This window comes from Zophobas morio, unplaced genomic scaffold (assembly GCF_036711695.1).
Source record: "Zophobas morio isolate AGI-343-1 ecotype UQ-CSIRO unplaced genomic scaffold, CSIRO_AGI_Zmor_V1 ptg000016l, whole genome shotgun sequence".
NCBI classification, from domain to species: domain Eukaryota; kingdom Metazoa; phylum Arthropoda; class Insecta; order Coleoptera; family Tenebrionidae; genus Zophobas; species Zophobas morio.
The window spans coordinates 1674871-1691402 of record NW_026972121.1 but is presented as its reverse complement, the minus strand read 5'-3'; the positions used below and the strand labels follow the sequence as shown (position 1 = coordinate 1691402).

Sequence of the window (16532 nt, the reverse complement as noted above, 5' to 3'; positions counted from 1 at the left end):
TCAAAAAATTCAAAAATTGATTGATAAACTAAAAAAATTTAAATTGACGATTAGAACAATTCCAACTGAAGAAACAAAAAACTAGCAGATTGAAAACTTGGAAAATCGAAAAACTGAAGAAACAAAGTTCTTTTTTCAATTTTTTGTGTGTAAGTGGCTGTTACGTAACGGGTTACAATCAAATTCTAAAGTATGATAGATATCACAGTTTTGCTTATCATTCACTGATTAGTAGATACTGACATGCAGTGAGCGCCAATGTTACCGACACTTGATAATTGTCGGATATATCAGTATCTCAACTTATCGGACATTAATTGCATGAGAACCATAATCTGGGCCACCAACAACATAACAACGAAATGTTATGACTGGAACCACTCGATGATCCCGCCTCCAACTTTTAATTTTTAAATCCAGTCGTACCAGTTTTACCAGTTTTTACCGGTTTTATAGATATGTAAATCAGTGAACTGTTTCTACCCCTCATTCTAAAATTTAAACCACAGCCTGCACACACTCTCCCTGAATCCGCCCCTGCCCCAGGTAGTACGCACCGCTTCCTCCCCTCCCATCGCGCGTGTAAACCCGACTTCAAAGGCACGCAAGGTAGCAGTACCAGCACAGTACCACCAGCCGCCCAAGCATCTCTCTCTCCGTCCCATTGGTCGCGCGCGTCACGTGGCCCGTTTATATTACTCAGCCACCTCTGCCACTTGTTGTCGTACTCGTTTCGCCACGAAAACCGCATTGTTCGCCGCAAATTCGGGTCCCTGAAGATGCCACCGGTGACGACGTTTCGGTGCCCGCCATCGGCGATCGATCGTGTGCGTGTCGGCAGCCGCTAGACGCGATAATGCAACCAAACAGTGCGTACGTGGTGGTATTCGATGCGAGAATTTCACGTTTCCGGATCGCGGCTCCGGGTGATTTTCCGGTAGTTTGTTGAACCGCCGTTCCGATTGTGTGGTACCGTTGGCCGACCGAGTACTCGCTCCAAAATGGAAGATGTTGCCTTCAGCGACTGGCCCGACGGCGCGGCGACCAACTCCTGGTTACCAGCCTACGGCTTCCAGACGCCCAGCGCCCTGCTGGAAAGGGAGGACTTCCTGGGCAACCCAGGTGGGTGAGCGGTGGGCGGCGGGTGGGTTTGGCTGGGACGTTTCGCGATTGATGGCTTGAAGGTGATCGGTTCAAAAGGAAAGGAGATTTGTGATTGTGACGCCATTGCAGGAAGTGTTGGTTCGGAGTGCATTGGTGGTGATGGGTGACTGGGTTGAGGGTCGGGGTACCACCGATGTTATCTCGATCATGAGACATTTAAAAATTTTTTCACTTCTATTATTAGCTTGTGTTTATTTACGATAGTGGAGATAAGGGGTTTGAGAAAACAATAGAGAAACCTTGCGGTTCTACGGGTACGAATAAGGAAGCTAGAAATGAAGGTTAATTGCCCGAAAAGTGGATTTTCTATCTTTTTATATTAAAAAAGAAAGCTCTCTGAAGACGCCAACAGACGCGAAAAGGGAAAATATGTTAACTAAAATTTGCGTTATTTGCTTATTTTCATATTTAAATTGTGTTTCTGTTTTCGTATCATACATATTTATATACACACTATATATTCTATAATACGTTACGCGAAAGATTATATCGCATTTCCGCCAATGAATCAATGATTTGTTTACAAAAAATCAGGACAAGTTTTTTCTGTCAGTTTTTATGTAACACATAATACAAGTACGAAGTGGCTCATTTTAATTACAATTTTTCTGTAATCAGACCAACTTAAGTTAGACAATGGGTTGTAAAACAGCAGGGAAATAATAAATCGTATAAACGAACCACTTTCTATTTTCTTAAAAATAAAATAAGTTAACCCAACTTTTAAACGTCACTTATTCCATTTATATTTCCGTCCTATATTGTTAAATTCGGATGACTATACTTCAAAACTGGCTAACTTTGTCCTGTTGCCTCAGTCAAGTAAAAAACCATCGCAAACAATTACTAGAAAGCCGTATAATTTGAATCGTATAATCGTAATGACTTTAATATAAAGTTTGTAATAACTCAATAATTGTTTCAATAAAAATTTCTAGTAATTTTATTCTGATTAGATTTTCTATTATTTTATTGCTATTGTAGTTTAGTGTTGTGATTTCTAGTCGTAATTAGTTTGAATCGCTTTGAGTTAATTACTAGAGCTATAGTATTTTAAAACAATTTTCATTTTTGTTCACTAGTAGAATTTATTTTGGAAAACGTTGACTTGTTCACTTCACAGTAAAGTAATAAATTTTTATCAAATCAACAGAAGATCAAGTGCAATTTCATGTAGGTAGTTTTTAACGGAAATGTAGAAAGATAAAGAGATAAAAATATAAACAATAAACCCTTAAAATATTTATCTTTATCTGCTGAGACTGTCTTGATGCGTTGTATGTCATAAAAAAAATCGTCAAAATTTTCGAAATTCTGTATACAATTTTTTTTGGATAACTTTTGGAAAATGTTCCTGTCTTTCTAGTTTCTTAATACATGGCTTCAGAATTTTAATGATTTGTTTTAACATTTACTTTTTCCAAATTTATAAAATTTGCCGCTTATTTAAGCGTTATTGCAAAAGTATAGTTTTTTTCATTTTTCTAGGTTATTTAAAATAGCTGCACATTCCGAAGTTGCGGAAACTTTTGTGTAAACTAGCCCATTTTAATGTTTTCTTTTTTGCATACATTTTGAAATGTTTCGATTTTTCAATTTCTTGTTTGTTTAATTTTTCGACTTTTCTATTTTCACGTATTTTAGTTTTCCGTTTTTTCAATTGTTTTCAATTGTTCGATTTTTGAGTTTCCCGATTTTTCAGTCTTCCGTTTCTTCAATGTAGTTTTCCGTTTTTCAATTTTTGATTTTAGAATTTTGGCATTTTTAGATTTTTTGTTTCTTTAGTTTTTTAATTTGCAATTTTTCCATTTTTATTTTAATTAATTTCTGTTTTTTTAATTTTTGACTTTTCAATTTGAAATTTTTAGATTTTTCAATTTATTTCTTTAATTTTTCGATTTGCAATTTTTTTATTTTACAATCTTTCGATTTTTCAATTTTTAGACATTTTCGTCTTTCGTATTTTTCGGTATTTCAAATTTTGACTTTCTATCTCTAGTTTCAATTTTGAATCTTTCAGTTGTTCAATTTTTAATTTTATAATTTGGAAATTTCTAGACTTTTCAATTTTCCGTTTCTTCAATTTTTCGATTTTTCAACTTAAAATTTTTAGATCTTTTGATTTTAAGTCTTTCAATTTTTCCGTGTTAGGTTCCTTTAGTTTTTTGATTTGCAATTTCTCCATTTTTTGTTTCTTCAATTTTGAAAATTTTATAATTTAGAAATTTTTCGATTTTTCAGTTTTTCTATTTTTCAATTTCTAGATTTTTCAACTTTCCGTTTCTGCAATTTTTTGATTTGTACTTTTTCGATTTTTCAACTGGTAATTTTTCGATATTTCAAACTGAAATTTTTATATATTTTGATTTTAAATTTTTCAATTTTTCGATTATTTGTTTCTTTAGTTTTTTGATTTGCCTCTCTTCCATTGTTAGATATTTTCGTTTTTTTCAATTTTTTGATTTTTGTGTTTCTCTATTTTTCCATTCTTCGTTTCTTCAGTCTAATTTTCAATTTTAAATCTTTCAATTTTTTTTCACTTTGCAATTTGCCGATTTCTCGATTTTTTAATTTTTCAGTTCATCGATTTTTCAATTTTTCGATTTGTAACTTTTTATATTTGAAAATTTTAGATTTTTTTATTTTAATTTTCTTCAATTTTTCCATTTTTTGTTTCTTTAATATTTCGATTGGCAATTTTTAGATTTTTAATTTCTCTAATCTAGTGTTCAATTGTAAACCTTCAATATTTAGATTTTTCCTAATTTTCCAATGGACAATTTTTCAGTTTTCAATTTTGCGATTTTCCGTTTCTTCAATTTTTCGATTTTTCATATTCAAATTTTTAGATCTTTTGATTTTAAGTTTTTCAATTTTTCCGTGTTAGGTTCCTTCAGTTTTTTGATTTGCATTTTTTCGAATTTTTAGATATTTTGATTTTATATTTTTCAATTTCTCCATTTTTTGTTTCTTTAATTTAAAAAATTTTATCATTTAGAAATTTTTCGATTTTCAGTTTTTCTATTTTTTAATTTCTAGGGGCCGGTTGCATAAACGCAAATCAAATTTAATCTCTGATTAAGAACAATTGTAACTATGATAATAACAATCGTTACTATGGAGTTAATCAGAGATTAAATTTGATTTGCGTTTATGTAATCGGCCCGAGATTTTTCACCTTTCCATTTCTGCAATTTTTTGATTTGTACTTTTTCGATTTTTCAACTAGTAATTTTTCGATATTTCAAATTGAAATTTTCATATATTTTGATTTTAAATTTTTCAATTTTTGCAGTATTTGTTTCTTTAATATTTTGATTTGCCTCTCTTTGATTGTTACATATTTTCGTTTTTTCAATTTTTTGATTTGTTTCTCTATTTTTCCATTTTACGATTCTTCAGTCTAATTTTCAATTTTAAATCTTTCAATTTTTTTTTTTCACTTTGCAACTTGCAGATTTCTCGATTTCTTAATTTTTCGTTTCTCCAGTTTTTCGATTTGTAACTTTTTTTATATTTGAAAATTTTAAATTATTTTGATTTTAATTTTCTTCAATTTTTCCATTTTTTGTTTCTTTAATCTAGTGTAAACCTTTCTATATTTAGGTTTTTCCTAATTTTACAATTGGCAATTTTTCAGTTCTCAATTTTTCAGTTTTTCGTTTCTTTAATCTTTTAATTTCTCGATTTGCAATTTTATTTTTCGAATTTACAATTTTTAGATTTTTAGATATTTTCGTTTTCCTCGATTTATCGATTTTTGAGTTTCATTCTAAATTTCTGGATTTGTGAATTACTAGAAATTTTAGTTTTTCGTTTTTTCAATTGTTCGATCTTTGAGTTTTTTGATCTACATTTTTTCCGATTTTGAATTTTTTGATATCTTCGTTTTTTCAATATTTCGATTTTTGAGTTTTTTTATTTTTGGATATTTCATATGTTCAATCTGGTTTTCAATTTTTTAATTTTACAAATAGGCAATTTTTCGCGTTTTCAGTTTCTCAATTTTTCCATTTTTAGATCTTTCAATTATGTATGTGTTTCTTCAATTTTTCGATTTTTCAAGTTGAAATTTTTAAATATTTTGATATTATATTTTCCAATTTTTCGATTTTTTGTTTCTTTAGTTTTTTAATTTGCAGTTTTCCCATTTTGCAATTAATTTTTATTTTTTAATTTTTCGATTTGCATTTTTTTTTATTTTACAATTTTTCGATTTTTTAATTTGTAGGTATTTAAGTTTTTTCAGTTTCAAATTTTTCACTATTTCCTTTTTTGTTTCTTCATTTTTCGATTTTTCAATTTTTAGATATTTTCGTCTTTTCAATTTTCAATTTTCAAATTTTGACTTTCTGTTTCTCGATTTTTCGTTTCTTCAATCTAGTGTCAATTTTAAATCTTTCAGTTGTTCAGTTTTTTAAGTTCCTTGTTCGTTTTTTCGATCTCAAATTTTCAGATTTTTTGACTTTAATTTTTCCAATTTTTCCATTTTTTGATGTTTCTATTTTTCGTTTCATCAATTTTTCGATTTTTCAACTTGAAATTTTTGGACATTTTCAATTTATATTTTCCACTGTTTTCCATTTTTTGTTCGGCGTTTTTAATTTTTCGATTTTACAAGGTTTAGATTCCCGTCGGTTTTAAATTTTTCGATTTTTTTCAGTTCCTCGATTTTTCAAAATTTTTCGATTTGCAATTTTTCGATATTTCAATTTGAAATTTTTATATATTTTTTTATTTCAAATGTTTCAAGTTTTCCTTTATTTATTTCTGTATTTTTTTTTATTTATCTTTCTTCGATTTTTAGATATTCTCGCTTTTTCCATTTTTCGTTTCTTCGGTCTAGTTTTTGATTTAAAATTTTTCAATTTTTATTTTTTTTAACTTTCCAATTTGCCGATTGTTTTCATTTTTCAGTTCCTCGTTTTTTTCAATTTTCCGTTTCTTCAGTTTTTCGATTTGTAACTTTTTTTCTGTTTGAAATTTTAAATCTTTCAATATTTTGATTTTTCCTAATTTTACAATAGGCAATTTTTCAAATTTAAAATTTTTCTATTTTTATATATTTTTGTTTTCCTCGATTTTTTGAGTTTCTCCATTATCGATTTGTGGATATTTTCGTATTTCGTAATTTTCAATATTTCGAATTTTGACTTTGTTTTTCGATTTTTCGTTTTTTCTGTTTGAATTTTAAATTTTTCAGTGTTCAATTTTTTAAATTTTGTACTTTATAAATTTTTCAATTTTTGGATTGTTCAATTTGTATGTAAGTTTTTAATTTTTTCAATTGTTTATTCTTTGAGTTTATCGATTTTTTAACTTTTTGTTTTAAAATTTTTTATTGTATCCCTTTTTGTTTCTTCATTTTTTTATTTTTAGGTATTTTCGTCTTTCGTAATTTTGAATTTTGACTTTCTGTTTCTCGATTTTTCGTTTCTTCAATCTAGTGTCAATTTTGAATCTTTCAGTTCAATTTTTAAGTTATTTATAATTTAGAAAATTTTCGCTTTTTCAGTTTTTCTATTTTCCAATTTTTAGATTTTTCAGTGTCAAATTTTCAGATTTTTTGATTTTAACTTTTCCAATTTTTCCATTTTTAGATGTTTCCATTTTTCGTTTCATCAATTTTTCGATTTTTCAACTTGAAATTTTTAGATATTTTCATTTTATATTTTCCAATTTTTTTCGTTTTTTGTCAGTTTAATTTTTCGGCCTTTTTAATTTTTCGATTTTACAAGGTTTAGATTCCCGTCTGTTTTAAATTTTTCGATTTTTTCAGTTCCTCGATTTTTCAATTTTTCGATACATATTTCAATTTGAAATTTTTATATTTTTTTGATTTTAAATGTTTCAAATTTTCCTTTATTTATTTCTGTAATTTTTTAATTTACCTTTCTTCTTTCTGGTTTTTTTCCATTTTTCGTTTCTTCGGCCTAGTTTTTGATTTAAAATCTTTCCATTTTTTATTTTTTTTAACTTTGCAATTTGCCGATTTTTTTATTTTTCAGTTCATCGTTTTTTTCAATTTTCCGTTTCTTCAGTTTTTCGATTTGTAACTTTTTTTGTGTTCGAAATTTTAAATCTTTCAATATTTTGATTTTTCACAATTTTACAATTGGCAATTTTTCAGTTTTTCAATTTTTCAGTTTCTATATTTTTTGAATTTAATTTTTTTCAATTTTTAGATATTTTCGTTTTCCTCGATTTTTTGTTTCTCCATTTTCAATTTGTGGATATTTTCGTCTTTCGTAATTTTCAAGTTTTCGAATTTTGACTTTGTCCTTCGATTTTTCGTTTTTTCTTGTTTCAATTTTAAATCTTTCGGTGTTCAATTTTTTAAATTTTGTAATTTAGAAAATTTTCAATTTTTCAGTTTTACTATTTTCAAATTTCTAGATTTTTACATCTTTTGATTTTGTTTTCCAATTTTTCCGTGTTAGATTTCTTCAATTTTTTGATTTGCATTTTTTCGATTTTACAATTTTTAAATATTTTAACTTTACATTTTTAATTTGTCCATTTTTTGTTTGTCTATTTTTTCGGTCTTTGAAATGTTCGATTTTACAATATGTATTTAGATTTTTCAATGCCAGATATGTTCCTCCTGTTTTTTTAATTTTTCGATTTTTGAGTTTGTCTATTTCTCTATTTTCTATTTTTCAGTTTCTTTATTTTTCGATTTTTCAATTTTTTAATCATTGAGTTAGTTGGTTTTCAATTTTTCATTTCTTCGATTTTTAGATATTCTCGTTTTTTTTTTATTTCTTGATTTTTGAGTTCCTCTATTTTTTCATTTTTCGTTCTAGTCTAGTTTTAATTTGCAATTTGCCAATTTTTCGATTTGCAGTTTTTTAATTTTTCAGTTCCTAGATTTTTCAATTTTTCGCTTCTTCAGTTTATCGATTTAAAACTTTCTTTCTATTTGAAATTTTTAGATTTTTTTATTTTATTTTTCCATTTTTTGTTTCTTTAATGTTTCGATTGCCAATTTTTAGATTTAGATACAGACAAAGTAGCTACAGATTCGGAATTAGATGAAAATTTTTTATAATAAACTTACAAAATTTTTGGAATCCTCTCAAATTAGCAACCCATCACATCCCGAGTCGGTCGATTCTCGACATGACGTCAAGTGCAGATATCTCACCTGCAATTTGACAACTACAAATCTAGAAAGCCGCAACTTTCACTATTGTTTTTATAAATGTTTCGTCTCGATTATCTCTTTAAACATCGAAATAAAATGTTCCTTGTTTTTTTTAATGATTCAAGCTAGTCCGGACCTTCAACTTTTTTGTGTACTCTTTGTAGATCATTGTTGTTTTAGCCAGTCATTAATACTAATCTTGTTTGTTTATTTTTTCCATCCTTTTACGACCCATCCGCGCTATGTAAATCACTTCCAACCGCGATTTAAGTTTCATAAAACCGCCTCACATTCCCACGTAAACAAACAATTCACTCTTACTTAATTTAATTTCGTTTCGATGATTTTCGCTTAACCATTACGCCATCCTCTCTCCCACATAAATATTTATTTATTTTATTATGTCATAATGTTTATTTTAATTCGTTTTTTTCCGCCATTTCGTTTTTTTACTGCACTTAATTAAACAAACCTAAACACGTCAGACAAATTTATTCAAGCCAACCTACTTAAAATCAGAAACAAAATCGACACTGTTCTGACACTACTACTATTATTATTATTAAGAAAGACAAGGTCGCACGTCATTGGAGAACCGCAACCTTTTGTTCTTTCCCCAATATCTTCACTAATAACAACCTTGAATACGTGGTATTGTGTTTAACAAAAATGTTCATCCTGTAGCGATCCTTTCACCTTTCTCTTGCCGTTTCATAGTGTACCAGATTCCAAAAATTTGTCGCAAGACGTCGCATTAGCATATAATTATAGAAGTGTCCCACATGGGTGCCGGTTACAACGAAAACGGTTTCACATACCGCCTAGTTTTGAAGAAAAACGAACATCCAGATGCTATTGTCTCGTTTAGTAGTTTTATTGTCGGAAGGAAGAAGAATTCGATTGTTAATGACCCGTTTCGCGGATTTTCTTCACGCAATCGTTATCTTCACCATCAACGCGAGAAAGTACTACGTACGAGAGAAAATCCACAGACCATCACAATAACACGTTCGAAAGCTTTGCAACGAGTATTTGAAATGTTTTTTATCACTTTTCAGGGTGAGTCAGTAATGATATTTCTATGTACAGCATGCAAGTGGTATTTACGGCCCATCCTGACTCGCGGAATGCTGCTCATTACATTTTAATAAGAAAATTACCGACTTAAGGAAACCCTTTGCATTCCAATATATTTGCATTCCAAGGGTATTTGTTCGCTATTGATTTGGTTATTCAAGTGTGACAGATAATTGGGTGGGGACGTAATTAAATTACGTACGTTGAAGCCAGTTTGAAATCTCTACATCCTGAAAAGCGGCTGACGAAATTACAGTTATCACATTCTTCAAATCTGTGGCAAGAATGCAGGTTTAATATCCGGCATTCGGTTGCTCGTTCGTATGCACTTTCATCGAGATTGGATTGTAGATGCAGTCGCAGGTGTCTAAATCTTGCTTAAATTTTCAAAACTGACATGCTTGTAGTTGTGGTTTATTAGTCCGCCCTTATTTTTCACCTTGGACTTATAAATTTTCGAAAAAAAAAGTTATTCGTCAAAAAAAAGTCTAAAACAACTTCTGGCGGTCACAATCTACAAAATCCCTTTAGCTACTTTTCGAAAGTGGTAGGGGAGAAAAATGAAAAATTGAGATATTGGAAAAATTTGCCTAAAAATCCACAAAAAGCTCTGAGATGTCTATAGATCTTAACGAGCTGATCCTCAAAATACAGATGTTTATGTTTCCGGGCTAAGGTTTTCGCAATATTCGGTTTATTTCACAATTATATTTTAAAAATTTCCTTTGGCGATTCTGGAAAATGGTAGGAATTTTCGAAAAAATGAAAATCAAAACAACTTCTAGAGGTCACAATCTAGAAAAAAAAATGTCTTTCGGTAACTTTCGAAGGTACTCAAACGGGGGTTGAGAATTTCATAAGGGGGAGTATTGAAAAAATTGAATTTTTGAAAAATTGCGTAAAAATCCACGATGTATCAGTTCTCTGTTCTTTGTCCTATATTGTTTCTTTTCTATCCTATTTTCTGACTCTATTCTGTGTCCTATATCCTCCGTTCTGTGTTCTCTATCTTAAATTTTTTGTTCTCTATGATCTGTTCCCTCTCGTCTATTCGCTGTTCTTTATCTTCTATTCTCTTTTCACTGCCTCTATTCTTTATTATCTCTCTTCCATCCTCCATTCTGTCCCCTTTCCTCTGTTCTTTGTCGTCTTTCTCGTGTCGTCTGTTCTCTGTTCTTTTTTCTATTCTCTCTTTTCGTAATTCTGTCCTGTTATCTGTCTTCCATTCTCTGTTTTCTCTTCGCTCTTCTCTACATATGTTCTATCTTCTGTCTTCTATCCACCATTCCCCGTTTTCTGTTCTCTGTTCTTTGTCCTATATCCTTTATTCTGTATCTTCCATATCTGTTCTTTATCCTGACTTCTGTTATCTATTGACTCCTCCCTAACTTCTATTTTTTTCTCTGACCCCTATCCTGTTTCATCAGCTATTCCCTGTCCTCTGTTCTCTGTCCTCCGTCCTGTTCTCTGTTCACCATCCTGTGCTTTGATCTCTATTCGGTGTTGTGTCCCCTAATCTCTGTTCCTTATCTTCGTTTCTCTGTTCTGTGTCCTTCTCTCAACTGTATCTTATGTCTTCTATCCCCTGTTCTTCATCTTCCACCCTATTCTCTGCCCACTATCCCGTTCTTTGTCCACTGTTCTTTGCCGTCTATCCTGTTCTGTGTCCTCTATGCCCTGTTTTATGACCGTCATACTCTGTTTTTTATCTTCTATTCTCTCTTCTCGGTCCACTATTTGGTCGTGTCCCCTATCTTCTGTTCTCTGTCCTCTGCTCTTTATTCTCTATTTTCCTTCCTGTTCCATGTCCACTGTCCTCCAAACTGTGTTATTTATGTTGTCTTCCACTTTCTGTTCTCTGTCCTCTTTCCTCTATTCTTTGTCCTCTATCCTCTGTTCTGTGTCCTCCACACCTGTTCTTTATCTTCTATTCTCTTTTCTCTGTCCTCTATTCTCCTCCTGTGGTCTGTCGTCTATCAGCTACTCTCTGTCTTTTATTCTCTGTTCTCTGTCTTCGGTCCCCGTCTCCGTTCACTATCCTGCTCAATGTCCTCTTCTTTTATTCTCTCTTCTCTGATCTCTATCTTCTATTACCCCATTCTGTTTTGTCTCCGCTATTCTCTATGTTCTATCTTCTGTCCGCTGTTCCCTGTTTTCTATTCCCTATTCCTTGTCCTCTATCCTCTGTTCTGTGTCCTTCACACCTGTTCTTTACTTCTATTTATCCTCTATTCCTTGTTTTCTAACATGTACTTTGACCTCTTTCCTGTTTTGTGTCCTTCATCATGTGTTATGTGTCCTCTATTCTCTGTTCTTGATCTTTGTTTCTATGTTCTGTGTCTTTTATCCTCTGTTATCTATTTCTCTTCTCTCTTCTTTATCTTCTATTCTCTCCCTTCTGTTCTCCATCAAAGTAACAGTGACAGAGTTACCTGTCTTCCATTCTTCATTTTCTGTCCTCTATTCCTTGTCTCCTATCTTCTGTCTTCTATACACTGTTCTGTGATCTCTATCCCCTGTTTTTCATCTTCTACCCTGTCCTCTGCCCACTATCCCGTTCTTTGTCCACTGTCATACTCTGTTCTATATCTTCTATTCTCTTCTCGGTCCACTATTTGGTCGTGTCCCCTATCTTCTGTTCTCTGTCCTCTACTCTTTATTCACTATTTTCCTTTCTGTTCTATGTCCACTATCCTCTGTTAAGTGTCCTCCAAACTGTGTTATTTATGTTGTCTTCCATTTTTTGTTCTCTGTCCTCTTTCCTCTATTCTTTGTCGTCTATCCTCTGCTCTCTATTTTCTTCTCTATTTTCTATTCCCTCCTCTATCTATTGTTCTCTGTCCTCTATCTTTTATTCCCTCTTCTCTGATCTCTATCCTCTATTGCCTGTCTTCCATTCTCTGTTTTGTCTCCGCTATTCTCTATGTTCTATCTTCTGTCCGCTGTTCCCTGTTTTCTATTCTCTATTCTTTGTCCTCTATCCGCTGTTCTGTGTCCTCCACACCTGTTCTTTATCTTCTATTCTCTCTTTTATATCGTCTATTCCGCCCTTTGTTATCTATTCACTCTTCTCTGTCTTCTATTCTTTTTTTTCTGTCCTCTATTCTCATCCTTTTGTGGTCGGTCGTCTGTCAGCTACTCTCTGTCTTCTATTCTCTGTCTTCCGTCCCCTTCTCCGTTCACTATCCTCCTCAATGTCCTCTATTCCTTGTTTTCTAACATGTACTTTGACCTCTTTCCTGTTTTGTGTCCTTTATCACGTGTTACGTGTCTTCAATTCTCTGTTCTTGATCTTTATTTCTATGTTCTGTGTCTTTTATCCTCTGTTATCCATTTTTCTTCTATCTTCTTTATCTTCTATTCTCTTCCTTCTGTTCTCCATCAGAGTAACAGTGACAGAGTTACCTGTCCTTCATTCTTCATTCTCTGGGCTCTATTCCTTGGCTTATATCCGCTGTTCCTATGATTTCTAACCTGTTCTTCGTCGTCTATTCTGTTCTGTGTACTCTATCCCCCAAACTCTGCTGTTTATGTTCTATTCTGTCTTCTCTGTCCTGTATTCGCTGTTTCCTGTCTTCCATTTTCTGTTATCTATCTTCGTTCCTCTGTTTTTCCCCTATCCTCTATTTTCTGTTCTTTATCTTCTATTCTCTCTTTTGTGTCCTCAATCTTGTTCCCTGCTGTCTATTCACTCTTCTTTCTCTTCTGTTGTCTATCCTCCGTCCCGTTCTATGTCCTTTGTTTTCTAACCTGTTCTTTGACCTCTTTCCTGTTTTGTGTCTTCTGTGCCGTGTTAGGTGTCCTATATTCTCTGTTCTGTGTCCTTTATCCACTGTTATTTATTACTCTTCTGTCTTCTGTATCTTCTATTCTCTCCTTTTTGTTCCCTATGAGAGTAACAGTAACAAAGTTACCTGTCTCCCATTCTTAGTTCTATGTCTTCTATTCCTTGTCTCCTATCTTCTGTTTTCTGTCCGCTGTTCTGTGTCTTCTATTCTGTGTTCTCTATCCTCTGTTCTATGTCTTCCACCCTGTTCTCTGCCCGACGCTCCTGTTCTGTGTCCTCTGTCCTCTGTTTTCTAACCTATTCTTCGTCGTCTATTCTGTTCTGTCCTTTATCTTCTATTCTTTCTTCTCGGTCCTCAATCTTGTTGTGTCCTCTACCTTCTGTTCTTTGTCCTCTGTTATAAGTCCTTCAAATTCTGTTATCTATTGTCTTTTCTCTGTCCCTTATCCGCTGTTTCCTGTCTTCAATTTTCTGTTATCTGTCCTCTTTCGTCTGTTCTTTGTCCTTTTTCTTTAGGCGTTTAACCTCTGTTCCTGATGTCCATTCTCTGTTCTCAATCCTCTATTTTCTCTTCTTTACCTTCTATTCTCTCTTTTGTGTTCTCTATCCTGTCCTCTGTTGTCTATTCACTTTTCTTTTTCTTCTATTCTATTCTTTATCTTCTTTCCTCTGTTCTATTTCTTTTATCCTCAATTATCTATTTGTCTTCTATCTTTCGTATTTTCTATTCTCTCCTATCTGTTCTCTATCAGGGTAACTGTATCTTCTATTCGGTTTTCTCTATTCTCTGTCTTCCACCCTGTTCTCTGCCCACTATCCTGTTCTATGTCCTCTGCCCTTTGTTTTCTAATCTGTTTTTCCTCATCTATCTTGTTCTGTCTTCTATCCCCTGTTCTGTGTCCATCATACTCTGTTTTTTATCTTCAATTCTCTCTTCTCGGTCAACTATCTTCTTTTCTGTATCCTATATTCTTTATGCTCTAGTCTCCTTTCTGTTCTCTGTTCACCATCCTGTTCTATGTCCTCTGTCCTGTTTTCTAACCTATTTTTCGTCGTCTATTCTGTTCTGTCCTTTATCTTCTATTCTTTCTTCTCGGTCCTCTATCTTGTTGTGTCCTCTACCTTCTGTTCTCTATCCTCTGTTATAAGTCCTCCAAACTCTGTTATCTATTGTCTTTTGTCTGTCCCTTATCCGCTATTTCCTGTCTTCCATTTTCTGTTATCTGTCCACTTTCGTCTGTTCTTAATCCTTTTACTTTAGTCGTTTAACCTCTGTTCCCTGATGTCCATTCTCTGTTCTCAATCCTCTATTTTGTCTTCTTTATCTTCTATTCTCTCTTTTGTGTCTTCTATCTTGTCCTTTGTTGTCTATTCACTTTTCTTTTTTTTCTATTCTCTGTTCTTTATCTTTTTTCCTCTGTGCTATTTCTTTTATCCTCAATTATCTATTCGTCTTATATCTTTTGTATTTTCTATTCTATCCTATCTGTTCTCTATGAGGGTAACAGTAACATAGTTACCTGTCTTCCACCCTGTTTTCTGCCCACTATCCTGTTCTATGTCCTCTGTCCTTTGTTTTCTAACCTGTTTTTTCTCGTCTACCTTGTTCTATGTCCTCTATCCCCTGTTCTGTGTCCATCATACTCTGTTTTTTATCTTCTATTCTCTGTCAACTACCTTCTTTTCTCTATCCTATATTCTTTATGCTCTATTCTCCTTTCTTTTTCTGTTCACTATCCTGTTCTATGTCCTCTATCCTACGTTTTCTAACTAATTCTTTGACTTCTTTCTGGTTTTGTGTCCCCTATCCTGTGTTATGTTTTCCTATTCTCTGTTCGTTTATCTTCCTTTCTCTGTACTGTGCTCTTTATCTTCTGTTGTCTCCTTTCTGTTCTCTGTCAGAGTTACCCGTCTTCCATTCTTCGTTCTCTGTCCTCTAATCTGTGTTCTCTATCCTCTGTTCTCTCTCTTCACTATCCTGTTCTGTCTTATAACCTTTGTTTTCTAAGCTGTTCTTTGACCTCTTTCCTGTTTTGTATCCCCTATTCTCTGTTCTTTAACTTCGTTCCTCTGTTCTGTGTCGTTTATCCTCTGTTATCTATTTCTCTTCTCTCTTCTTTATCTTTTATTCTCCCCTTTCTGTTTTCTATCAAAGTTACCCGATTTCCATTTTTCGTTCTCTGTCCCCTATTCCTTGTCTTCTACCATCTTCCTTCTATCCGCTATTCTTTGTCTTCTATTCTGTGTTCTCTATGCTTTGTTCTGTCTTCCACCCTGTTCTTTGCCCACTATCCTGTTCGGTGGCCATATCTTTATCTTCTATTCTCTGTCCCTTATCCGCTGTTCCCTAGCTTCCATTGTCTGTTCTATTTCCTCTTTTCTTTATTCTCTTTCTTCTGTCGTCATTTCCCTGTTTTCTAGCGTGTTCTTTGTCTCATATTCTGTTGTGTCCTCAATCATCTGTTCTTTGTTACCTATTCTCTGTTCTCTATCTTCTACTCTCACTTCTCTATTGCCAGTCTTCTATTATCCGTTCTCTGTCCTCTATTCTTCGCCTTCTATCTTCCTGATCCTAAATATATTCTATCCTTTTAAAGTCTAGAGATTTATTCTTCCAAGAGAACCCTAACAACTTCGCTGAGATTCTTTCCCGCACACTTCTGAGAATAAAGTGGAAAAACAGAAGTAAAAATGCGAGCACAGCGAGTAACTTTGCACCAATTGTTTTCGGAATAAATCAACAAAAAGAGATTCTCACTGAACGCGAGCCGAAGCCGAGAGTAAAAAATTTTGATCAACGATTTACTAAATCGCTTTTTTTCCCAGACGCCGAGTACTTTCTCCACGGAACTTCCGCCCCCTGCCTGTACCTCGAGACCATCCACGAAGAGACTTCCGACGACTTGCGTTCCGACAGCGACGTTTCGGACATGAGAGGTTCGCCTTTAGGGTGGCTGGCGACCGACTCAGAGACGGACTCGGTCATTTGCATGGACGCCACGAGTGAGTACCGATCATAAAAAATCCGAGTCAGTTGTGCGTGCGCACCGGAAAACACTTCCTTTGTGTCGCAATTGTTCGAGCGACCGAAAAAGTGCAATTATGCAACGCCGTAAAAGTTTCATTTTCCAATTAGATCGTGATTGGGCAACTCTACGACCACATCTTTCGCCAACGACCGGCGATAATTGAAATTCGCGCCTCTTCCAAAAACGATTTCGAAGAAATATTTTTCGTTTTGTTGGACTTTCTTCATTCCAGATCGAGCATTGCAGTTTCACTTCTGCGTCCATGTCGCAACGGAATAATGTAATTCTCGACATGTATCCATGCACCAAACGAGAAACTCTTAATTTG

At 33.1% G+C, this 16532-nt stretch overlaps 1 protein-coding gene across 1 annotated transcript in view; it reads left to right on the top strand.

The window, feature by feature from the left end:
* The first annotated feature begins 632 nt into the window (after nucleotides 1-632).
* The window catches only part of LOC135129517 (uncharacterized protein), a 98819-nt gene continuing 82919 nt past the window's right edge, over nucleotides 633-16532 (top strand). Inside the window, exons 1-2 of the mRNA XM_064056682.1 lie at nucleotides 633-1122; nucleotides 16002-16178. Of these exons, the coding sequence (XP_063912752.1) occupies nucleotides 1002-1122; nucleotides 16002-16178 (298 nt within the window). The 5' untranslated portion in view covers nucleotides 633-1001. The remainder of the gene's footprint in view (nucleotides 1123-16001; nucleotides 16179-16532) is intronic.